The sequence below is a fragment of the Melanostigma gelatinosum genome (assembly GCF_949748355.1).
Source record: "Melanostigma gelatinosum genome assembly, chromosome: 9".
In the NCBI taxonomy this organism is placed as follows: domain Eukaryota; kingdom Metazoa; phylum Chordata; class Actinopteri; order Perciformes; family Zoarcidae; genus Melanostigma; species Melanostigma gelatinosum.
In genome coordinates, this window is record NC_136642.1 from 13,247,304 (window position 1) to 13,273,447 (window position 26,144).

The 26,144-nt window shown below is 41.4% G+C and overlaps 1 protein-coding gene across 5 annotated transcripts; it reads right to left on the bottom strand.

Annotated features, from left to right (window-relative positions):
- Positions 1-601: 601 nt before the first annotated feature.
- osbpl3b (oxysterol binding protein-like 3b) lies at positions 602-25,004 on the bottom strand. Of its 5 annotated transcripts, XM_079274729.1 has the most exons (23): positions 24,884-25,004; positions 16,047-16,196; positions 12,792-12,908; positions 12,177-12,230; positions 11,700-11,813; positions 11,303-11,467; positions 11,028-11,151; positions 10,023-10,126; positions 9,586-9,678; positions 9,344-9,503; positions 8,741-8,871; positions 8,039-8,140; positions 6,581-6,718; positions 5,839-5,932; positions 5,438-5,667; positions 4,074-4,211; positions 3,911-3,974; positions 3,710-3,788; positions 3,426-3,570; positions 2,500-2,644; positions 2,269-2,395; positions 1,573-1,695; positions 602-1,386 (listed from the first exon to the last, which is right to left on the bottom strand). In XM_079274729.1, exons 2-23 carry the CDS (start codon positions 16,140-16,142, stop codon positions 1,290-1,292), a joined length of 2,640 nt encoding a protein of 879 aa, XP_079130855.1. In that variant the 5' UTR covers positions 16,143-16,196; positions 24,884-25,004; the 3' UTR covers positions 602-1,289. The 5 variants fall into 5 exon arrangements, with proteins under 5 accessions (XP_079130855.1, XP_079130856.1, XP_079130852.1 ...); XM_079274730.1 differs by lacking the exon at positions 8,039-8,140; XM_079274726.1 differs by having other exon boundaries at positions 5,438-5,932.
- Between the last annotated feature and the right edge of the window lie 1,140 nt (positions 25,005-26,144).

A 26,144-nucleotide genomic window follows, 5' to 3' on the forward strand; every position in this document is an offset into this window, starting at 1 on the left:
GTTTGAAGAAAACTATGAACTAACACCAGGGCAAGAATAAGCAATATTTGACCAAAGTGCTGAAGTCGGTCAGCCAAAGCGAAACCCCAGCGCCTGTGGTCTGATCCCGGGGAGTTGCCCTGACTCCCCGCCACATAAGCCAACTTTCTGCTGCAGCCATTACAAAACTTAAACCCAGTGCCAGTCCGCTGTGACCCCCGGTGCTGGGGTTTGTGCGGCTGAATGCTAGTTGATAACAACTCATGCTGGAAGGAGGGCAGACTGGATGCTACAATGAGTCACCTCTCGAGGAACAAGTGAAACAGGCCTGGCCAGGGCTAGCAAGATCATTTCAGTAGATATCTCTGCAATACAATACATATAGTGGAACATTTTAACAATCGTAGTTCATTTTTTTGACTTTTTTCAACTAACATTCTGGCCAGATCTTGCCATTTGCACCTTTAAGTGGAAGTTATGATGACGCTCTGGTTCATAGCTTTCAGAGTTTTGGACAGTCACAAATGACTCCACAAAAAGAAAGCATCAGAGATTTTATTTTGAGCTCATGGAGCATCGTTTTGGACACTTTTGGTCCCAAAGCCCAGGGTCCAGGTAGCCAATGGCGCAATGGATCGAGTGAAAAATGGCTGCTACTGCTGCTCATAGTTGCACAATCATTCACACGCTCATAGCAAAAAGCAGAACTTACTGTTCTGAGACGGAAAGAAAAGCCGAGTAAGGATTTAAAGATCATTTGAACAATTCTTGTTTGGTTCTTAAAAAACATACATTGTTTAAAAAGACCTCAGAGATGCAACAACAATAAATTAAACTAAATGAGTACAACAAGTAAGGCATCAGGCAGGTGCAGAATAAATATCGGATGTGTATACACTGAATCAATGGCATATCAAGGCTAGTTTATCTCAGAGGTAGAGAATGTCCATGACAAGACAAAAAGTGACCAGTTGCTCAATACATTGTAAGCGAGTGTAGACCAGTTACAGATGTGTCATTCTTTATACCAAGTAGTTTTCCTTTTCTCACTTTAAGTGGTACAGTGTACCATATCAGGTGAAAACCATTTGGCAAACGAATCAACATTCTCATAATATGTTTGCATAAACATCTTTACACAACTTACATAAGCACTTGCTATTAAGGCAATAACTTTGATGAACTGCAGCAAAGAAGTCCAGCACTGAAAGTGGAAGGTATAGACTGTGGATACAGACGTCACTAGAACCCAGCCTGGATCACAATAAAGGCTGTGCAGGTCGGAATATGCACGCTCTGCAGTTCAGTGGTCACCAAAGCATAGGACAATCTAATTGGGTGAAGCCAGGGTCCTTCCTCAGCTCCCAGTACGTGTTGTTGCTCACCCAGGTATCATCCTTGGACTTCCTGTGGAGGCAAAAGAAAAGCAAGGCAGCGATGAATACGGTGGAAGATAGTTACGCGTGTTGAAATTCTGACACAGGCCGCTGTTACAGTGACAAGCTGCATGCAACACTATTACTGTAAGAACACTCACATTCCCACATATGCCTTTCTCAGTGTTAAAACAATACATCTTGATATTCCGGTTACCTGAAGAACTTAGGTTGTGGTGTTACGTTGTTCTCCTCCAGGACTCTCCTTCTCTCTCTCTGCAGCTGTTCAATCCGCTGCTTCTGCTCCTCTGCAGCCTCCAAGTTGCCCTCCTCCAGCAGTCTGCCAGCGAGACACGTTCATTATGCATAGATGGTAAAACATTCATCTGAAATATTCAAATTTAATACTTGTGTTCTTTGGTTTTACATTATTTCAGTTAGGTTGCCTAATTATGGATAAACCGGAAAATACATAACTCAGAATATTGATGGACTAGAAGTGTTTTTTTTAAACTTTGGTGGCAAAGTGATTCTTCTATGAAGTATACACATGCGCTTGTGCGCTTGTGCATACTTCAGACTTTCAAACCTTAATGTTAGCTAAAATTAGATGAATCTGAAAAGCCTCTGCAGCTACTTGCTATTTTTGGATGTATTTTGATCATAGGGTTGGGTGAGCATTTCTTTTGAGATCCACGTCAGATGATGAAAGGTGCTCAGATACTCACTGACATTGAGCTGTTTCTTCCTATATTGATGCCAGACCATACACTGATTCTCTGACAGAAATCTGTTTTAACCATGTCTTTGAAATCGTCTTCCTGTTTACTGACATTTAAGAAATCAGGATATTGAACGGCAACAATAACCACGACCTAAGTGCATGAAAAGACAGTTGCTTATTTTCTTGTACCTTTGGTCCACACGTAGTCTGGTGTCTGTGAGCGGTAGCAGCAGTTTCAGGGGTGGGTCCAGCTCGTTCAGTTCAATAGCAAACTTGGTGAAACCGTAGTACTGGTCAAGGTCTACTGGCATTGCATCTACATTGCACATAAATAACATCCACTGCGTCAGATGCTGTCATAGGAAGATATGCAATGCAAAAAGGCGTTCAGTGCATTCCTATGAAAGAAACTTGTCATACTTGCTCTCCAGATGCATGTGGCCGAGGGTGGGTCTCCACAGAAAACTGCTTCCTGCCACTTTCCAAAGAGTCTGTGGACGACCTTTCCTTTACTATCTGTGATGGCTCCCTCCACCTCATTCACACTTGAATTCCAGTATTTGGCCTATGGGAAAAGAATTGGCAGGTGGAGAAGAACATAGTATTATGCTCTTAGTACGCATGACTAGACAATGCAGGGATCACCATCATGTCCTCTTGCAGTCAGCAAGCGTTACTGTTGTGTGAATCAATCACAAGCCCCAGTGTGTGCTGGGCTGGTGTGTTTATTGGGAGATGAAGATGCATAATGAGTTCTGACATGTCCGGACTTTCTACCCTGCACAGCTTCAGGAGGTCTTTCAAATGGGCACAGGCTAAAGCAATTAACCTTTTCCTCTCAGTAAAGGCTTCCATACATCAAACACGGAAAACATCGAGGGGTTCTTGGTGGCATGCAGGTGAAAAGCACCATCTGTGTAGAAGGTTTATGGACTAATGAAGGGACTACCACATGTATTCTGCCTGTGGGTAATTCATGTATATAGAAAAATGCCTTTTTTACTGCTTGCAGGTTATCACGATCAAAAGCCCTGGGGTTCACAGAGGGATGTCTACAAACACAAGTATATGGCAAATTAGAGAGAGAGAGAGAAAAGAAAGAAAGCACAACAGTATGATAGACCTGGAATACATTATGGACGACTATTGTTTTATTTATATTATATATTTATAACTATATTTTGCCTTGTCTTGCAACACCTTGCAGGGAAGCATAATCCAGCCTTGAGTATCACATTTACAAAATAAATAATTTGAAGTCTTGAGTAGCTAAAGAGCATAAAAATAAATAAGAATTTGTATCTTTTGTATGAAGCATTTTTAAACCTTTTTAATGCTGGCCTCACCTTAACAAAAGTGATCTTGCACTGACAAATATCACTGCTGGAGTTTCTGATGGAGATCTCCCCATAGTGCTCAATCCAGCGCTGTCCACTGAGGATGTTGTGGATGCAGGATGTCACTTTGTTCCACTCGTAGTGGTCCCCAAAGCTTAAAAAGGGGGGATTAAAACCATTAAAACCTCCTTTTAACTTGACAGATCTAGACATTGCTTCTTAACTGACATGGTCGCTGTGTACAAGTCCGTGTGTCTGTCCAGTCCTCGAGCAAATGATAGATGCAGACTCACCCTGGCAGAGTTACATGAGTGGTACCAACAGGAACAATCTCCATTGACTTCCCCCAGAACTTGTTCTTACACCTCACATCTACAAAACCGATAAGAAAACCAAACAATTGTTCACAATAACGTTCATCTTGGATGACAAGCAACTGCTGCAATCTTTACAGACATTGACAATGATTCAGATTTATTTCTATATTCCACTACCTTGCCGGAAGATGAAGTTTTTAGACTCTGCGTGGCAAGCTGAGATCGGTGGGTGATGGCTGACCTGGCAATGTAAAGGGGAACAAAAAGCATGCTTTCAGTGCATTATTATTATCATTGTACTGTGATTGCCGATAGCACAGAAATTGGGATTCATGAATACCTGCTCCGCAACAAATCGTAAGCCTTTATCTGGCCTGTCACATTCGTATGTCTCCCCCAGGAGGGGGTTGAAAGGCTTTCCCCCAGTTCTGTAGTAGCTGGATGCATAGCCTGATACAATGAAAGTAGCGATGTATACCTGGACAAAGAGACACCAAAACAGTTAGTTGTGCTTTATTTATCTTGTCTGTTATGGAATAATGAGTTTCCTCAACTGAGGTGGAGCAAAAAGCAAAATGTACCTGAAAAGGATAAAAAAAAGAACAGATCATCGAACTGGCTGAGATAGATCATCATTTTAAAGTCCCACATTATTAGTCCATTCATTTTTACTGTAATGAGCAGAGTAAATGTCTGGATAGTCTTCCATTAGTTGCACTCAGCCAAGAGAGCACTGATAATTACTGCCACATCATAATGGGAGGCCAAAGTTTAGAGCTGACACCAACTTCATATGCTATTCATTTCACATTTATATACTGTATATGTAATTTTCTTCCTTCATAACGTGGCGACTTCACAGGCTGTATCTTCTCTACACCTTCCACACAAAACAATATTCAACCAACGAACTCCATCACTCAAAAGTAAGTCAATGCAAATGTGAGCAAAAGTGAAACACTGGAAGAGGCCGACTCTTCCTGCCGGTCTCTTGCACATGATGTCCCTGGTACTCCAGAGGATTTTATGTGGATGGCCAAGCCAGTGAGCTGCCATGAGCAAACACTTTGAGCCTTTGCTCAAATTGCCATCTGATGTCAACAGAAACTGAATCATAATGTTGCCATTAATGTCAGTTTGGGCAGTTTTTGTTGAATGGTGATGTCAAACAACCTTGAGAAAGACAAAAGTGTGTTGCTATGAATTAAAGTTTTACTCATCACTTGGATCAGTAGGGCCGAGAGGGCTGATGACCATTGAATGATTGTTTTTGTTGCCAAATGCTATTGTAAGCTACTTGTTGCCTCTTGGAGAAATGCTGAGTGAATGTAAGTTGGGCTTTTACTGTGACTGGTTAAAACAGAAGGAGTGAAGCTGTTACCGGTACATGCTGCCGTTGAGCCTTCGTGCTTTTACTTTATGGATACCTCTAAAATACCAGTTTCTCAACATCACATGCACAAGCAGAATCAAAAAAATGTCTCCTTCTGGTCCAGGATTTGATACGTTTTTCATCAATTCTAGCTGCGAAAAAAAAAGAACACTTGAATTCTTTAAAAACAGGTTTCTTTTAAACAAATCTTAAAACTTAAGCTTCACCAAGGGCAACTGCTTCTGTCATAGGCAGCCATTGATGTGCTAAAAGTGAACATCTGATCCAAACTAAACAGACTCAAACAGCAAACAGTGAATTTGCAATCTCACCATACGTTCAAAAGGGTCCAGTGTGTTAGCAGCCCTGTCTAGCAGCTCGCTGTACTCCAGCTCCTCACACAGTCTCTGCAGGGTGTTGAGCGGCTCATTAAGTTGTACAGGCATCGCCACTTTGGACAGGTCTTTGCCGATGTTGTTCCTGAGGATGTTCCACAGGCTGATGGTGCTGTTGTTGGGGCTAGGCGAGGGCAGGCAGGATCTACGCTGATAAAGGACAGAGTCTGGGAACAGATGGTGTAAGAGGTCAAGACACCGGCAGCTCTTGGTGTGGTCAATGCAACCAGCAAATATGGAAATTAAGTAATTGTACAGAATGACATCTGAACCCATACAATTGCACTGAGGCCAGTATTGTATTAAATCTAGTCCACAGTGTATGTCCCATAGTTTACCTGAGTTTGGTCTCTCACTTTCTGTCTCGTTGCTGAAGTTGTCCATGGAAATGTTGTCACTGATGTCACTAATGTATGAGTCATCGTCTGATACCTAAAACAAGATCAAAACCGTCGCTGATAGAAACATTTTTAATACCACCTGCGGAAAGGGACTGGGCAGGTCTCTTTTAACATCCTGTCACATCAGCAGAAAGTCTACTGCAGGTCTCTTTTAACATCCTGTCACATCAGCAGAAAGTCTACTGCGTTAGAGATGAAAGGTCCCTTGGGACCTGGTGACTGGTTTGTACCTCAACTTGCTTTATTTTTAGATTAAAGCAATTAACTTCCATTTTCACATTACTTTTGCTCCAGCTGTGCTCTGATCTGGCATGCTGCTTGAACACTGGAGGAAAAGGAGGCTGAAGCGAGGGCTAACTGGTTTTATGACACAGGTCATGAAAACTTTAACTCTCTTTCCAATAGAGCAGCACTGAATTGTCCCAATGTGCTTTCAGGTTTCAAACATTTTGCAGACAGAATGGATGAAATGAAGTTTGATAATAAATCAAGAACCTCTGGTGGAAATTTCATTTTCTCCATTTTTCTCATCCAACAATAGTTGCAGCAAACGAGACAAATTACATGACATTACATTTACAATGACAATATTAAATCCATTATGCAGCCATAAATGTCAGTTTATGCCACTGGCAGATGTCTTAACTGCTAACGGTAACAGTTTAGCTCTCACACTCACCTCATTTTCAGACGAACTAGCAGATAGTAAAACTTCTTGTGCATCGAAGAACTCAGACAAAGACTCTGTGATTGAAGCTCTGCTCTCATTGGATACTTGGTGTACGAGGGGACGGGATTCATCGACAGAGTCCTGTTTCTAGGAGACACAGTGTTCACAGCTATAATTAAGAACAAGAAAAGGGCAACATCATCACAGCCAGAAGGGGCGGCGATCACAGGGTAATTTAGAATACAATACCATCACACAATGTGTGGATAGTGAGAGTATCAGAACACACAAATCATGCAATATCTTGAAAGATAGTCACATATAAATATATTGAAAGACAGTCACATGTAAAACATTATTTTAGAGTCCAATTCAGTCCAAGGGTACACTATATTTATTGATTGTGTTATGAAATGCTATTTAGTTTCCAAGAAGCTTATATTAAAATAAAATATAGAAAAAAATAAAATATAGAAAATTGAATTGAAACATTGTGCAACAATGCACATAGAGTCTCTTTCTTTGTACACAGCAACATGTGCCATCGTTTGAGTGTTAAACAGACATAAATTGGCCAAATAATTCATTCTACAAATCGGAACACTTCAGAGTAAAAAATTGTTTGAAGAAGGGATCAATTTCACAATATATTAAGAATATATTGTATCAATTAAACCTATTTCTAGAGACTGTATCACAATATATTGCTGTATTAATTATAGGGAGCCAGCCAGAAGTGCAAGTGTGCAACAAGTGTGCATACCCGCTCTGCTGTCTGACAAGATGTTGACACAAAACAAGATGCGCATTCAAAATGAACTCATAGCATTTAATAATTCTTCTGAAATAAAGTTTAAACATGTAACCATTGCCAATTACGAAAAAGAAGCCCGTTCCACAAAACCACACATGGAAGTGAGCACGCCCCTGCATCCTTTGTTATTGCTGAAGCTGATTCATTAGCCTGGAGATAATCTCAGAGGAGGCATATTAGTTTTGCACTGTGTGTACATACAAATTTCTAGGGACATGATTAAGTAGATCAGCTCACACTCTCTGGTCAGCAAATCAGATTAAGAGTGCAAAGAGCGTCCTTTAGGAGACAATAATGTGACAGGTAGGCCATGTGATAGAGAGACACAACCACAGGACTGAGAGGAAGCACTTTCTTTCACCCAAATAATGGAAATTCCAATTATTTGAGGCAGTTGTGTTCCCTTAAAGTTTGTGGTGAAGAAAATGATGTTCACTTTTTTATAGTCACTGTCATCATAAAAGAAAGTGAGTCGAGTGAGGGGGTGCGGAGGAGGGCAACATTTGTTGAATCTGGATGAGAAGGAAGGGACAGCTCATTCATTCTGTGGCAAAGTCAAGACGGCGTGGGATGCAAATAAAGACAGAGATAATAATAATCATCCTGGTGGTGGGGGGGGGGGGAGAGTAGAGTCACTGCATTCCCGCACCCACCTGCACAGAGGCAGTGAGATGTATAAGTGTGGGCTCTACGATGTGGGACTCGGCATGAATCTTGCACAGTCGCTCTCTCAGCTCAGAGTTCTGGGCTAAAGCCTGAGAAAATAACCAGTGGAAACATTGTTTATAGCACACACACACAATAAATAATGCCTTGGACACTGAATACTGATGAAATCCTGACTAACGCTGTTCATCGTTTTTGTTTTTGTTTTTACAAAAGCAGGCTTTAAAACATGCCATTTACCCCAGAGTCATGTATGTGTTATCACTAAACTAGGATACTCACCTACGACTGACCATGTGAGGTGGAGTAGGTAGAAGCTAACACCCAGCACGGTATTTAAAGTCAAAGAAATGTGTTGGCGTAGGGAGCACAGAAGTTCTAATGTGGCTCAAGAAGTCAGCATGACGATGACTGTGTAACCGTAAAAACAGAAAATAGAAAAGGCCTCTGGGTGGGAGGCAGCAGCCACAGGAAATATGACTGTTGAACATGGTCATGTTTAGGTGGGCAGACGTCACACCAGCAGCTAGTAATCCCTCTAAGAGGCTCGACAATGTGTCATGCCTGACAATTGGTGTGGGAGGACACGGCTTCTGAGAGGAGTGTAACAGTCTAAAAGAAAGTGGAATACTGAACTTATTTATACTGACTGATGCCCTTTCTGTGTCTGTGTGTGTTATTTCACGTACCGTTGACAGTGCGTTCTTCAAACCGACAACCTGCGGTGAGGTTGGGGGAATTGCTTCGTGGTCAACACATTGTTTTAGTCTCTCTCTCTCAGATGTTAGGGAACTCAGGGCTGTCTTCATGGTCGCATGCACTGCAGCAACAAGAGACAAACAGGGGAGCTTTAACTGGAGACCAATTTGCATTCATTTCAGAGCAATGCAGATCCAATCACAATACATCCAGAAACAAGTCTATCCCACCAGGCTTCTAATAAAATGGGGAATTTTGACGATCTCCGATCGCTCATTAAGGTGCAATCTTTGCTGGAAGACATTCATTTTCACCAGGCACTTCACAACAGGTGCTTGGGAAGCCACATGAGTGAATAACGCTGGCAATATTAAAGCATCGCTGTGTTAGATTCAGCCCATCACAAATCCTTAGCTTCATACTCCTGAATGTGCATAGATGTGGTAAACGGCTGAATCCACAGCTGTTCCCTGGGGCAAACGTTAAAACCATTTTACAGAAAAAGTGGGAATTGTGATGCCATGATGAATATATATTTCAATGACGGAAAATGAAAATGACGGAAAACGAAAAGCTCATAATATTTGACTCACAGTTAGTGGCAATGCGGCAGAAGTCCTCCTGCAGCTTGGCCACGTCAAAAGTGGAATCCAGGGATTCAGTGTCGGCCTTGTCATTGGCGAGTGCAGCGGTGGAGAGGTTGGGGTTAGAGGCATGGAGGCGCATAGAGCCAGAGGAGATGCAGCTCGGTACCTAGAACAGGAGGAGTAGAACTTGGAGTGAGTCGTACAAAACAGGATGACATATGATCACACTTTACTGTCGTGATGTCTACCTGCAGAGTTGTTTTGACATCTTTGTTGTAGTTTTTAGTGCGCCATTTCCTAGGTCGTCTCTTTTCCTTCTTGTGGCTTTCAAATGTAGATGTCTAGAGAACAAAAGGATAAGATATTTATCGTCGAGACAAAGAGGAATATTGTCTTTTAAGAGGCTTTTTTTTATATGAAATGGTTTCATTGCGGGCAGTAAGGTTTCATTTTGTTCTATATTTAGGCGTGAATGACTTGGGGGCATCAACAAATATTGGTGGAGAGAAATGATAAGATGAAACAAGACAAGATACTTTACACAAGATGCTTAGTCATCTAGTATTTTGGATGTGATGAGGATAATTTACTAGACAGTTTCTCAGACTTAATCTTAAATTGCAATTACGATGAGCAACCCTGCTCTGCATGTTAAAGTGAAATGAATCAGGAATAATGTGCTGACCTGCAGTGCTTGGATAGATGGAGCAGAATAGGTTCGGTGCAGGACCTCCATACTCTGAAGCAGGTGGCTGAGTTCCAGCAGGTCGGCCTCACAGACTGACAAGTCTGTTGAGTGTAGGACAAAGATCCACACCAAGATAAGATGGTCAAGAAGTGTGGAGAGAGTAGACAAAAGAGAAAATGGATCAGAAGAAAAGGAGCAGTGCAGAAACACTTGCATGTGTGGCCAATAAGGACAGACCCACCAACCGCTCCCTGTACGGACTGTACAAATACCCTAACCTCCTATCCGTGAAGTCAGTGAAAACAAGACTTTGTTGTTCGTCGGGACAAAGGACAGGTGACCAAGCAACAACACAAGTCACTCACTTTACAAAGTTCACTTAAGAGTTCAGAAGAGGAAGCGGCTTAAACAGATACATGTATCTGATTAATACATTTTAATGAGGAGTGGTAAACAACTGAATAAGTGGCAATCCTAACCCCTGTGTGTGGATTGCTTTGTGTACATTTTCCAAGATTTCTACATTAGAAAATCACAACTTTGTACTTAATAACTGAAGATCATCAGAATACTAATGAACTAAAACCGAGACAAACTGTTTAATCAACAACATAATGCCAGTCCTATCTTACTTGCAAATAAGACAGCAGGCACACAGATTTATTGGTATTAAATGAAGCATTTGACAAATGACAAAAACTTGACTCACCAAGCTTCGATCACCTGCCTCTCTTACTCTCAATGGCAACTGAACTGTAACTAGGAGGCTCTGAATAGAGCACAAACCTTCATGCACACTGAATAAGTGGATGGAAATCCCAGATCTAACCCAAATATTACCAATAGTTCTTAGCTCTCAGCCAAATCAGATATTTACAGTTTATCGACATCTTGCTAAGAAACCAACAGAGGAGAGGGGAGTCACAGATTAAGAAGTACATCAGAATACCAGTGAGTGTTGAGAAACTCCACAAATCACGAGGGACAGCTCTACTGTCTCACCTTTGGAGCACTTGTCCATGTCGTCAGATGACTGGAGCCAGGCAGCTACTTTGGCCTGGCTGTTGCAGCTTAAAGGGAAGTCTGCTGCAGAATGCACCGTAGACTGCCTTCGTATAGACATGCACTGCACGAGCAAACAGAGCCAAAGGTCAGTCCAATAACAATTTGCTTAATTCATACAATTCTTCAATAGGAGGACTTCGACTTCACTAAATATTGTAGATGAAATAATGACATTTATGAGCATTTATGTGTTGTGTAGTGCACAGGTATACCTTTCTGATAGAGGCACTCTCCGCCATGCTCGGGGAGTTGGGGGAGGGGTAGTGGGGATAGTAGAAGGACTTCTCGGTAGGGTACATAGCAATCTCATTTTGCCGATAGAGCCGATGGTGACGCAGCTTGGAAACCCATTCATCAAACAGCTCCTGTGACTTAAGCTGCAGAGCAGTTACCATAATCAGAAATCAACACAAGGGCAAGTAAAGTGAAGGAGGCGTGAAGGTGGAAAAACACACATGGGTACTATAATTCTCCCTCAGTCACATGAGGTCATTTTAAAGCCTTTTCAATGTTAGCACCTGTTCCAGGAGTCAAAAAGGAATAATCTGATGTTCAACATTACTTCCAGTGAATATGTATTAATTTACATTCATTAGCCTTGCGGTTTACCTTCAGGTGATAGATGTTTTCCTCAGCATCAAAATCGATGCACTTGGCTTTCTTCTTAATGGCCATGACAGAGAGACCAACGTCAATGCAGCCATGCAGTTTCCTTTTCTCAATCTGCAAGGCAAAGTCAACACACACAAATTATGAACGTTTTGGACTGGAGTTAAAACAAAAGCAACGGGATGCAGTTTAGTTTTCAAACACACTATTGTCCTTATCATCCTTTAATTGGCTCTGGCAGCACTGGCCGAGCAGAGCCTCTGCATGGCTGATCTAATGAGGTGAAATTGGCTCCTTGTGATTCACATCAATGAGATCGTAAGGGAAAGAGGGCCTTTTGTGTCTACGGCACAGATATATATATATAAAGATATTTTTGCAAAGACAGCAAGCAGTACAACAAGATACAAAGTGTCCTTTGTAATCTTCTGTAACTGACAAACACATAGTATGCAGCCAGAAGGCTGTTGTACTCACATCAGCACTGCACTTGCCATACTTCAAGATGCCCTTGTCCAGGAAGAAGTATCTCTGCAGGGAGAGAGGAGGACAATGAGTGAATGAGATGCAGCCGGGATGATATGCAACACCCCTGCCAGCAAATCTGAAGTCACTGTTATGACTCTGTGATCGTGACAGAGTATGCCTGTCTTGTTCATGCATGATATTAATGTCTCTGCAGTGAGAGGTTTGTCATCCCAGGCTCTTGTCTTGCATCTTGTCTGCCTTTATTCATCTTCTCCTCACTCTGTTGCAATCTTTCTCATCCCCTCTATTTGTAAATGTGATTCTTGGTGATCTGTTGAAAGCACAACGACCTGAAAAGCTCTAACTGTGAGTCAATACTAAATGTATACAGCTCTATTAACCAACAGGCCATCAGCTAATGCAGCCAGGTAGTATCATCCCAGTGAAAGCTTTTAGACAGTCACTGACCCTGGTCACATGTGACTCCTCTGCGACTGGGAAATGGAAATGAAGTTCAGTTGTTGAATACGTCTAGAAATACGTCATGAAGTCTATCACTCTGAGAGAAGATTAAGTGTGAGTCAATGTGTGTCATTGAAGAACCTCGCAGTTGATTGATTGTACCTTATGCCAGCCTTTCATGGGCCACTTTCTCTTCTTCAGCATGAAGCCCTCCTGTTTCTGGGGCTCCGGGACACTGCTGAAGCCTCCTCGCAGGCCCTCCACTATTTCCCAGCTGTCCTGTGGGCACAGATGGTTTCTGTGAGCTCTGACATGATAGATAGATGTTAGCAGCTTGTGCACACAAGGTGAGGTTACCTGAAACTAATGAATCATCCACATAACAGAGTCAAGGTCTCAAAAGCATGTCGCACTTTGTGGCTGTTTACATTTTCAGTCTCTCCTTCGATGTCGTGTCAGTTAGTCAGTGGGAGGCCGTGCGAGATGAGAGTTTCATCGCTGAGGGAAAATTCAGCCCTAAAGAAATTTGGTAACCAGTGTGGAGCTTGACACACTACTTTCACCTCATGGTCCCATTTAGAAAATTAGCTTACCTGTCTCATCTCAACTCTTCACAATAACCATTTCCTGGCTGATATTAGAACACTTTATCCAAATCTCCCTGCAAATAAAGAGATTAAGGTGATATTTCGTCACAGACTAATCCAGACAGCTCTGTTATGTACTTCAGCGATGATAATTCCAGGAAGGCAGCATAAACAGAATGCACAGAGGGTTTTGCAACATCTTTGTGGACACAGAGACGATTGCATTGTTGGTGGTCGATATCGCTTTTAGTTTATATTGTCTAAGCGTTGATGTTTTGGCTCTTAAAGTCGGAAACATAACCCCTACTATACCCCTGTGTAATACATTGGGCGGTGTATCGTCTGAAAAGACATGGGCATTTACCAGGGAAGGACAAACCCTCAGGAGCAGAGCTGGGCTATAGGGCAATGTTGACATAGTGGCTACACCTGGTACTGCAGTATCACGTGACTCACACAGGCTTAAAGATACTTCCCCCGTTTACAATCATGAAAAAGAGCAGCAGCCAACCAGCTCAGCTAAAGAAAGTCTCTATCATGCATGCTCTAAAGGCTTTTTCAGTGCGCCCGGTGACCAACTTTCATAGAACAAATGTGGCACCATCATGAAACGAGGGAGGGTCAAATGAAATACACTATTGAGTTGCACTGAGGGAAATCAAGGATGCAGTGTTTTTGGAGCTTGACCCATATTAGGGGCGGCAGGGGGGGGGGGGGGGGGGGGGAATCAGAACATCCTCTGCTGCTTCAATCTTGACCTTTTGTTGTTGTCATTTTTGTCTTTATCGACAATTTGACAGTGTAGAAAGAGACAGAAAAGAGGTTGAGACCGAGTCTTTTTTTATATACAACAAAGGTCCCCCACTGGAATCTAGCCAGGAACATTTGGGTCATTGGTTAGCGTCTTAACCATGAGGTCAACAGGATGAACCCATGAATATTAAAAAAAAAAAAATCTGTCTCTTGTGAGTCTGCCAATTTTTCAGGAAGTGAAATGCCTAATTTCTTGATTCATTTATGGAGCACAAATGCAAAACAGTCCCTAGTTCCAGCTATCCAAACATGATGCTGTGCTGCTTTTCTCTGTTTTATATAGTTGTAAACTGAATACATTTGTTTACAATTACAGGTAATAAAATAAATTCATGTTGAAAAGCAGTACTTTAGGATGATATCTCATCTTAAGGTATTCAAGAGGGACAAAAACTCCAGCACAAATGATGTTCACATCACAGCTACCCAGAGGGACTTTGGGTTCTTGGCAGCGGTTTGAGGTGACTCTGTGTTTGTTATCTCAGTGTGTCTCTGAATGTTCCAGTGTATAACAGCTCGGGCGAGACAAACTCTATCAGTCAGAGAGGCTGACTGCTGTAGGTGAGGCCGTCTAAAATTAACCCTCATTTCTGTAAGGGGTTGGGGGGGACGTAGAGGGCGTGGCTTGTGGGTTTTTCACGTTCCCTGAGCGCTCATCACATCTCCCACTGAAACAGAGATACTTTCAGAGACAACTGACAAGAAGACATGTCTTGATACAAGGGTAGCTCTCAGCATAAAAAAAAATTGTAAATCATGAATCCAAAGTTGTACATCCTGCTGCATATAAATACACAGCTCAACATATTGGGAAATTTACTCTCTTGTCGAGATTTGGAAGAGAATATCGACACCACTCTCATGTTTGCATTGTAAATATGAACATATGGGCCGGATATGGTTAGCTTGGAGAACAGCTGCTTGCCCGGCTCTGTTAATTTATCACATCTAAAGCTCACTATGTAACACGTTATATCTTGTTTGCTTAAACAAAACAAAGCAAAACACATTGTAGAAAGGACAAGTTGTGGTTAAGGTTATGTGTTCCAGGAGGTTACTGCACCCAGCATAGCGTGGTAAAACGTGATGTTCTAAAACCTAAAATAAACCATGTATAATGTATTCATTATTGAGCTGTGGGGGAGCTGGTTTTAGAGTTGTTTCCCTGTCGCCAGTCTTAAGTATCATTTCCTGGCTCCAGCTTCATATTCACCATACAGTGATGAGAGGGCTATAGATCTCTGCACCTAACTTTTTGCCAGAAAGTGAATATATAGGCATATTCCCCAAAATGTTGAAACAGGATTTTGTGATCTTATCTTTTGTTTAAAATTCCCAAATCATTTGCTTAATGATTCAAAGCAATTACAACTTGCAAATACAACTTGGATTCATTTTTACGAGTGATCTGAAAATTAGATTGAAGCACATCTCCAGCTCATGAGGTTTGAAACAGCCATTTTGAGAAAACATTTATTTATTTATTTGTCCAGAGGTACTTTACGAATTAAAACACTTTTTCAGTCCGTGTATTTTTTGCTACTCTAAAGTGATAGCCCACTAGTCTCTGTGTGTCCTGTGGGAAGGACTGGAGTGAAACTTTATTACTTTCATTTGCAAACAGAAGAGCTGTTGCTGGTAATGAAAAACGTACGAGTCTGCTGCCTGCAGATAAACACAAAGCAAAGGCAACTGTTTGTTCTTGGTGCTAATATCTTCACTAATTTGTGTGTGAGAGGGAACTTTACCTTTGAGGGCATTGTTGCAAATTGGAATTTTTCTAATTCAGAGGACTCAAAATGTGTCCACATTTGGAGGAAATGTATTTACAAAGAGCCAAATAGAGTCCTGTGAGAACGTCTCAGAAAAGCGCAGGGTCTATTAGCAAAAGTCATTCTCCCATGACACAGAGATCCCTGAGGACAGGCAGTATCTGTACAGTCAGAAAAAAAGAATGTGGAACAGTTAATTGTTCAAACTTCTCAAGTCCTGCAGTGCCAACACTGTTGTGCGTTACCTGTCGGCTGTCAAGTTTGGATGAGGCGCTGCTGTTGCTGCGTGACACGGAGGATATCTTCTGCGACATGGCTGAACTGCGCTCCTCTGAACCCATCTCTGCAGACCGGCCAGTGCAGGCTAAGGCTGGAGCACCAGGAGCATTCCTCTCCTGAGAGCAGGGTTAAGAGGAGAGAGGGTGGAAAGAAAGATGGCTTTAAGAGGCGAGCCATTTAAAAGCCTTTTAGTGCTGTCTCACTGAAAAATGCATTAGGTTATTGAGTGCGATTCGTTTTTCTAACGTCACGTTGTTGCAGACTATGGGATGTAATGAGAAAAGCTACTCAGAAGAGTTTTGAACATAAGCTAATTAAATTGACGGACAAGACTGGAGGATATAAATTGGTGTGCAAAAAGAAGAGACCGCAGGTTTGAATAATTCATGTCTTACCCTTACAGAGAGTTATGGATTGTTAGCATTTAAGAATCATATGAATCTAAACTACCCACTAGAAGTATGTGCGTACAGCAGTGTTGGAAGATGTAATCAGACCCAAATAAAAGCTCCTCTACATTGAACTAAAGAACAATATCAGCTCTTTCTTAGATTGCATCACATGGTTCAGTATCTCAGTAACTGATCTCAATCACAGGACAGTGACGTCACATGTAAATATGCAGTGAGATGTAATATCATCACTTTAACAGAGTGTGAAAATAAATCGGCCTCTTTAGCAAATGGCAACCCTCAGTCATATGCCACACTTCACACAGACTAATCAACATTATGCTCATGGTCCACCATGTCAGCACATATACAGCCACATTCTGCTAATGCACTGTGAGTGGTTTGTCACAGGAAGGCTGATAAACAAGCAGGTGTGAGATGTAACTCACGTTGGCACATGAGGGAACAAGCAGCAGGTCATTAGTTTATCTGTACTGTGGATGCACAGAGGTACTGAGTTTGTGGACCATTAGGTTTGAGATCACCGCTTCATCAAAAGACCATCTGTGAGATCTGTGAGAGGCAACGCCATGATTATATTTTGCCCTGAGTTTCTAAGTATTTGCATAGTTGTGGTTAGGGCTAAATAGATCTACAAGTACTCATTCGGCAATATTCTGAACTAAAACATTACGATATTATGAAGGATATATTCCGTCCTATTAAGGAGTATCATGCTCTGATAAATGTATGTAACATTCTGCATAAAACAATCAAACTACTGTTCAGTGTAGGGCTGCAACCAGTGATTCATTTCATGAACGATTAATCCATTTTCATTAAATCTATGAAATGATAAAAACAAAGTGAACAGTGCCCATCACACGTTTCCAGAGCCCAGTGGGGACATCTGCAAATTGCTTGTTTTGTCAAAACAACAGTGTAACTGTCTATTACATTTTCTATTACATTTTCTACTGTAATGCATCATCAGGCATCTAAATAAACTAATTAAATGACATTTTAATTCGATTTTGTTTCTAATTACAGTTTTTCCTGGAATTACAAAATCCAACAGAATTCTCTTTGTGTTGATGACACAATGTGTTCATATTATCGTGATTCCTCACATTGTCACAATTCCACTGAAGTCAAAAAACATACAAAACAATAAAATAAATTAGCATCCAGTCCTATCGCATATTCGAATAAAAATACATATTCTTACACCAAATGTACTTGAAATGTGCCTCAAAGTGGACCTCATGTTAAGATTTGATTTTGTTGTCACGCTTTTCTTTCTCACACTGAAAACTATGAGATGATCAAACACTCCATGTGTTGACAACCATGAAGCAGCAGCACGGTTAATCACATTTACCTGCCCGAGCAAGCTTTGTGCTGCATAATGGCCACAGTCTCTCGTGTTGGACAGACAAAACCGTAGTCGTGTGAAACCTCCGTCCTACCACTGCTCTGTCTGTGGACCACAGGCCGCGGTTTACTCTGGCAGAGCTCAACACCCCAAATGCAGCCGCAACAATGGATCAAAGTCACAGGACACACAAAGGACCCGACCGCAGGACAGCACATCTCGTGTATTTTGTCAGCTCAACAAAACCAGAACAGTTAAGCTACAGACAAACATGATTTATGAGATAATGTAATCCATCCACTCCATCCACTCCATCCACTCCATCTCCTATGATTTATTCATCAACTTTCCACTGATCACACCTGCTATGCGCAGGTCTGTAACACCTTCACCATTAAAGGCACCCTTTCATCTGATATGACAACGCCACTTCTCAGGTTTAATCGAGGCTACGGCAGTATTAGATGCCACCGCTCCAGTAATTACCCTTTCTCCATGAAGAGCACACACTCTCTGATGGCAATGAAGAAATGCAGTAAGTGATTGCAATACAACTATATTAGATTACAGCTGTAGGGGTTAGGGTTACTGTTAGCATGGATTTTCTTTACTTCACTTAACCGTTGTTGCCATCATTTACAGACTGAGAGACACAGATATGAGAATATGAGACAAAAACAGCGTCTAACATAAAGACATTGTAAGTCACACATACAGTGGTTGTGGCTCATGCTAATGAGCAGAACAGTCATACCTCAGAGCACAGCTTGGTGAAAAGGGGGACGCTGACAGGCAGTGAGTGCTGAGTGTGTCAAAGAAACAGAGGGGATCACATGAACACTGACCGCTACAGAGGACAAAAGATAAACACCAGCCACGGGTTAAAGCTCTGCTGTCGTCAAGATGGCCTCCCTTTCATGTATGAACACAAAAAGACACAATACATTATGTGCGGTATCAAATGCAAAGCCTGGTGATAATACAATATAAAAGCATTACAAATATGCAACACAAAAAGTGCTGACTGCTGTATTTTGATAATAATGCTGTATTTTGGAATAAAAAGTTTTTAGTGGACAGTGCAGTGATATCTGCAGATGCCCATTTTTGTCACAGTACGACTATAATATAAAGAGATGATCAACGCCCATTCTCTGGGCGTGATAATATTACAGAAAATAAAGACAAATGAGAGGCTGTGGCATCATTATACATCTCCTCAGACTCCCTGCATTTAACGATAAAGCTGTTTCTCTGAGTGACAAGCTAACTGAAGTTCAGTCTACTTGTAGTTTGATATATAAGCACTCATTTAAATCATAATATTTTATATCTAAATATAAATGTAATATTTGTTTCAAAGAACAGATATACACACCGATGTTCTCTTCAAAGTGTCTCTTATACAAAAGGCTGAATGAGTTACCTGGACAGGTGACAGACATCGCTTGAATATTGAAGTAAATGGTGGGCGGGTGGAACCTGGAATCATGACAAACCAGCGTGACACAGACAGATGCGGAACGAGCAGGAGGTTTCGACTCAAAGATGTCCTGCTTCATCATCATCTTATTTGAAAACCTGAATCTGAACCCCCGACTGCAGCAAAAAGACTGCATCCAAAAGTTTCAACTTCTCAGGAGAAGCATTTTCAAAGGATCTCCACAAATATTTTCGTTTTTTACCCGCTCAGCATGTTAGCATTGTAATTGTGTGCATGTTGCGATGCTAACGTTATATATTGAGTGAAACTCATCTTCCAGAAATCAACAACTATAAATGTCTGCAGGTGCTTGGCAAAGCAAGTCACAAGATGCTGATATTGTATGCCTTTCAAAACTCTTATGCCTAGTTATGTAACTTTAAGGCATTCCGGACAACTGTCAACAAATCCTTAGTCAGCTATAGATTTCAGTTGAAGTTTTAGACGGCTTGATGCCCTTTTAAGCTTCACTAACTAGATTGACAGAAGCTGAAAGCCCTCTATTACATTCTGCAGTTCATGTTGCATATGTTCGTGTGTCCTTCCACTGTCTCCAGAGTCTAACAAAGGCCTGACAAGCCCAGCAGGCTTTCAGGCATCATTAGGATGTGACTCACCAGAATAAACGTCTGGCTGAATGGTGCAGCTTTCTTAATATATAGAGTATATTGATCAATCAATATTGATTTAAAATTGCTCCATACGGCAAAAAAAAAAACACCATAAGCTTCGCTCTGGTCCTTTCAGCTCTGAAACAATCAGCATAAACTTAACAAAACAAATGGCCTCTGCATTCAACAAACACCCAACATGGTGTTGTGGTAACCACCTTATCTGTACAGTCCACCAGCCATTCTCTGACAGATCACTTCTCTCAATACAAAGCTCTTTAGCGACAAAGCAAACTCTGGCGAGGGGGAGTAGCCTACCTCTCCTCTAACGCGGCCATACTTCCATCTGGATAACCCCAAATCAGAACCGAAGCACTTGCCTAATTTGATTTGCCTTTAATCTTTCTCTGCAGGATGAACTCATCAGAAGCTGGTTTGTCGTGAGCACAGCTGTCGTGTGTAAACAGCACAGGTGTCATGTGCTGTTTGCTTTGGAAACAGCACATGACATTAAGAACATTTTCTGATTGCTGCTTCCCGCCAAAGGACACACATCGGGCTCTCATTTGCTGTGTCTAAAACGTACCACTTTAATATCAGTAATGTTATTACATCTGCGCATTACCCTGCTGGGATGATGCCACTTAGCCTCTGTGATTTATCTTTCTTGGGTGGGGAAGAGAAATGCTGATATAAAAGGAGAAAAGGAAATGGCGGTGTCAGAACGTCACTACTGGCACTACTTTGACCTCAATGAAATAATTTGTGATGTGATTTAATGCTGAAATATACCTGCATTTTATTATTCCATATTTCTATGCTATGACCGCAGCAACAAGCTGATGTAATGGGGGAAATTCCCCTATTTGGTTTCTTCAGAGAATAAAAGCTCGATAGTGGTATCAATCTTCGCATCTAACATCTAATGACACGCTTAACGCGCCACGAATAATTCGCTGCGCGTTTGGTGTGCGTTAAGGCATCGTGGTGAAAGGTTGCCAAGGCCAGAAGAAGCCACTCCAACAACCAATCTCACGCTGCTGAGCTTAAAGCGTGCACGTCTGTCTTTGCTATCTGCAATCTTACATTTTTAGCAAGAGGAAAAGGAGTTTGATGCCTTCTCTACTCATCATGTTCACCCCGAAGAAAGAATGCTTGCAGAGTTATGGTTGAAATCATGCGAGAGAGGCAGATAAAGTTCCTCCATGATAACTTCCTGCAGCATAAGACCTTTTTTCATTAATTTCTACTAAACTCTGACATTCGACAAGCTTTGCCACACACTCTCACAAACGCATCCTGTTAATCAACCACATCCTCAACGTGCTCCCCCCCCCTCTCTCAATTACAATTTCTTTCTGTTGACTGCTCCGAGTTTGACAGAGGTCCTCTCCTTTGTTATAATCACAGTGTTTGGGAGCCTGACAGACTCATAACTCAACACCACCTCATTAGGACGCAGAGTATAGTCACAGTTCAGCTCAACACTCACTGACAAAAGAGTGGGGAAAAAACATGAATGAGTAAAATTCTCCTGTCGCTTGCTGGCTCTCGTCATATGCAGCAACTTGCGTGACAGCATAATCCAGCTGTTGTTTTCCCAAATTAAAGATTACAGTGCTTACCATTCAACCACTGCTCTGGTTAGGATGCAAAAGCAGCATCTGCACCTCTATTCTGATATATCCCAGAATAGAGGATGATGCCATTGAGGTGGTCATTGTTATTGTTTGCATGCGGATCCAGTCTCATAACAATGGAGAAAAAATAGGCCTAAAAAGAAGGTATTACAAACACTGGAAAGAACATCTGCACTGCCCAATAAATCTCAAAGTCCTTTGAGTGTATACAGTATATATTTAGACATGGCATCGCTTTCAATTACCTTCCATTTATGGACAGACAGAGATAAACTGTCTGAGAAGAGTTACCGCGTCTTGAGAGATTTACTTCATGCCTGTGCTGGAGTATGGATGAGCTCACAGTATGACTCCCTGTCTGTTATAGTATCAGAGAAGATACTACAGCACCAGAAACTGACTCAAACTGTGGCTGACAAGTTTGTGTTTTTGTGGTTTGACTGCAGTTGTATTTTTGGGGACGATATTTGCAGCATGTGCTTTAGTAAGTATGGTGTGATCACATGTCAACCACAGATCTTTGAAGTCTGGTCTGTGTAGAGTTTTATTGACATAATTTACTGTAAAGTAAGAAAAACGTATCATCCCACAGGGACAATTTCACTATATGATCCTGACAACAAACGACAACATTTATTTCTGATTTGAATGACTGAACCATCTTAATAATAAAAGATTAAATACAATTGTCATCTTAATGTTTTAGAATGTGTTTTTCTTTTTAATAATGCAGACGTAATGAAATCATGAACGCTGTCACCATACCAACAAGACTTAACAGTCTTCAGCCATGCTAGCAGCTCTGTGTACTGAGGCACAGCGCTGCTTTGAGCTAAATGCTGCTTTTAATGAGCATGCTAACATGCTCACAGTGACAATACTAATATGCTGTTGTGTGGCAGGTTATATTTACTGGGTTCACCATCTTAGTTTAGCCTGTCAGCATGCTAACATTTACTAATTAGCACTAAACACAAAGTACAGGTGACGTTGATTTCATGGCAATCCACCCAAAAGCTATTGAGATATCTGGATCAAAGCGGTGCACCAACTGACGGACAGACATTGCCATCCTGATCAGCCAAGCCTCTAGCACCGCTGAAAATGTGAGAAGACCCCCAGAGAAGCAGAGCCGAGGACCATATTACATACTGCATGAAATATGCACAGTCTCTGGAAACTCTGACTCTAACGAGAGTTCTGTTTTTGAATCTGTTTGGATGTAACTGTTGGTCTCCCTCAATGAAATATGACACTGCTAGCCGACTGTTGTGAAAACAAACAGTGGTGACATTTAGCTGATCCTGTGCAGACTGAAACAAAATAGTTGTTGGCAGCATTTGAATTGAGGGACCACTGGTCACAATCTGACAATGCCGATATGGTGCTATCGGGAACAAACAGAATTTTGAAAAGGGACATATCATATCGTTTTTTATCAAAATCCTTACAATAGTGGATCAGACAGACATCACAGTCTCTTTAGGTATTAGTTCAGGAGATGTAGGTAATAATTTGAATGACATTTAAAAGCCCAGACTGACTCACTGAAAAGCATTTGTCTGAATGTAAAAATGAGTTGTCAATATTGTTTTCAGACTCAGTTCAGACTCAGTTCCATATCCTGTACGATGGTGAACATTTTTTTACATTTCAGCCCTGCAAACCAGGAGAATGACCAAGGCTGTATGGACGGCTTTGGGCGTGTGCTATTTTTTTTAAAGTGAGTGCTGCCCCTCATTAAAATTTCATGCTAATATCTGGCAGCCTTTTACAGAGTTCTGAAAGCAGCCTTCCAGCTGCCTTAAGCCACTCTGATGCCTGAAGGAGGCTGAAGACGACCTGCCATTAAAAAACATATAATGAGATAGTCAAAGTCACTTTGACTGCAAAACAATCAGACAGAATGACGTAATATCAAGACAGTCTGATATTAGTTTCTCTGTTGGCTAAAAGCACATCTACCTGTTAACACGTGAAACCACATGAATTATTTATGGAGGCCGCCTGCCCACGCAAAAAGAGGCAACACCTGCCACATGCATGAGATGCTATTTATCCACTTCCTGCATTATTCACTTGCTGTTTAGCGGAGCAATTTTACACTGGTTACCGTACAACTGGAAATACTGTGTTTAGGTGATTGCATAGTTTGGTTGTGCACATTTATTCAAAGATTGAGCTCGACACCGGGGTACAGCTGAAATTACCATTACTCATGCAATGCCATGCCCCATTGCTATTTTAGATAAATGTCTTGCACAGACAAATAGTTTTTTATTTCTTTCCTGCTGCTGCATTCCACAAATTCTATTAATTCCTCTCCCTCACAGTCTCCCTGTGTCTGACTGCAATCCCTGATTTGGGTGTTTGGAATGAAAAACCTCTGGGGGCCAACAAACAAGCCTCAGAGCTGGGTGAACACTAGTGTAGAAAGAAAAGTTGTCCACATGCTGAATTTGAATCTGTTTCATTGTTGACACAACACCCAGAAGAGCTGAGATAACCTTGTGTAAGTCCATAAATTACAACTCGTTGGCAAGTGAGCCACAGTAACAAACAAAACAGCTTTGACTCACATGAGTGGAATGTTTTGGCACAAACACCTTCAGCATGTCAATCACTGTTATTATGGTGGATTTACACAGAATTGCAATAGTATGTGAGTGTGCTTATAACTGTGTACATATTCTCTTATGCCTGCATCTGCAGAGTAACAAAAGTCACTGGAAATCCTCCATATTCCTGTTTTTGCTCAAAACACTGTAATAAGTATGATATGCTCCGATTACATCTGAAAATGGATCCTATCTGCCCTCACTATCACACACACCTACATCCACTCAGCATTCAGCCACTCATACATGCAGGCACGTTATTCATACTTTTGGCTTGGGATTGAGTTGTACAGCTTGCGCTGTGTTGATTCATATGGAAACAGTAAATTATCCACAACTTGTCGTCACTTGTCTCGAAAAAGAGGAAGGGAGCTCAGAGTTACCATGGAGACTAAAATGATCTTTTAGTGTTTATTGTATGAATCACAGGTTATGGTCATAACAGGAATATTGCAAAAGATCAAGAGAGTTAAACCCATGTTTAAGGCACATGTAGTTTACATTTGGCTTATTTCACTGTGAAGCTTTACAAGTGAGCACTCGGAAATTTGACTGCGGTTTAATGTTCAGTTTTACATGCTGCCTCAAAGAGCAAGAAAACAGGAACTGCAATGCACTTTCAAAAGCACTTGAATTATTTAACTGACATGATGAAGAAGAGGGCAGGACAAAAAACGCACTCACCTTGACAAAGTTACAGATGTGAATTCCAGTTGATGAAGACAGCTATGTTGGTAACAGTCGGTTTGTAACCCAAATGAGATAACCAATGAAGAGGTACTCAAATTACAGCCTCACACAGACAGCCTGCTCTCTCCAGTCGGACATGCACACACATGCACCGTCCAGCCCCGCTCTGAGGAGCATCAACTTCTCCACCGCTGTATGGAGGCGGGCACCCTGCGTGACTGACTGCAGCCAAATCCAATTCAAATGCAGGACAGAGCTCTGCGTCAGTTTAAAGGGGCGGGGTCTGTGTCATTGACAGCATCTTTTTCCGTGACGTATTGAGGAAGACCCCAAAAGCAAGGGCACGCAAACCCATCACTTTGCAAGTGAGTCTTGGTCTTTTAGTCATCGTTTAAATTGCAGATGTATTTCCATATTACATTCCTGTGTCGACTTGTGGATAAGAAGTTGAATTACTTTTTTTTCTGTTTTTACTAACTGAATGAGATGTTAAACATGATGAGTCAACAAAAAGATCAGATAACCGTCATCAAAAAAACAAAATGAAGTCAGAACGATAAATGACAGAACTTGGGGTCGAGAATGCTAATATACCGCCATCTGCTGGACCTATTGTTGAATCACAGCTTTTCAGTAGTACGCATGGCATAGTAATACATATATAGTTCAAAAATAAATAGATAACTTGTAAACGATTTCTGAGATGAAAAATATTTGCATATGCATCGTGAGTGACTCGGCAGATTCTAAAATGTAGGTGACATAAGTGCTGTTTTTTATGAATACATATAAATGCAGATTTTGTTGTACATGCACAAAAGCAAAAAAGGACAAAATCAACAATTACCAACAACACAAATCGTATCTTGGTTATAAATTGCATTGCGACTAGAACTACAGTGTCTACAGCATTGAGGAAGAAAATTGTGCTGGTGTGTTTTGCTGTGAAAGCCATTTTCTTTTTCTTTTTTTGTGAACACCTGGATGAGAGGCTGTTATATCACACAAGGTTGCAGGCTTGCTGCTCAAGGACTTTCTGTGACAGATAAACCTTTTGCAGAGAGTCAGCCTGACTGCAACAGATTACGTGGAAAAAGGCATTTTTTGTTCCCTTTCACACTGGCGAGCTCATCTTCATAGAAGTTTTCTCCTCTGTGAAATTAAAAAAGCTTTACAGTAAAGACCAAAGTATTCATCTGTGCAGCATTATGAATTTACAGCCGCTGAATATTCCTTCTGTGGACTGTGCAGGCGC

Bases quoted from the DNA above. Each gene is read 5' to 3' on its own strand.
- osbpl3b (XM_079274726.1), bottom strand. From the start codon at position 16,142: ATGGGTTCAGAGGAGCGCAGTTCAGCCATGTCGCAGAAGATATCCTCC. The intron at 8,141-8,740 runs GTACGTGAAATA...TTATTTTCTCAG, and splicing joins TGAAGAACGCACTGTCAACG to GCTTTAGCCCAGAACTCTGA. The intron at 6,719-8,038 runs GTGGGTGCGGGA...TGTGTCTCCTAG, and splicing joins ATCTCACTGCCTCTGTGCAG to AAACAGGACTCTGTCGATGA.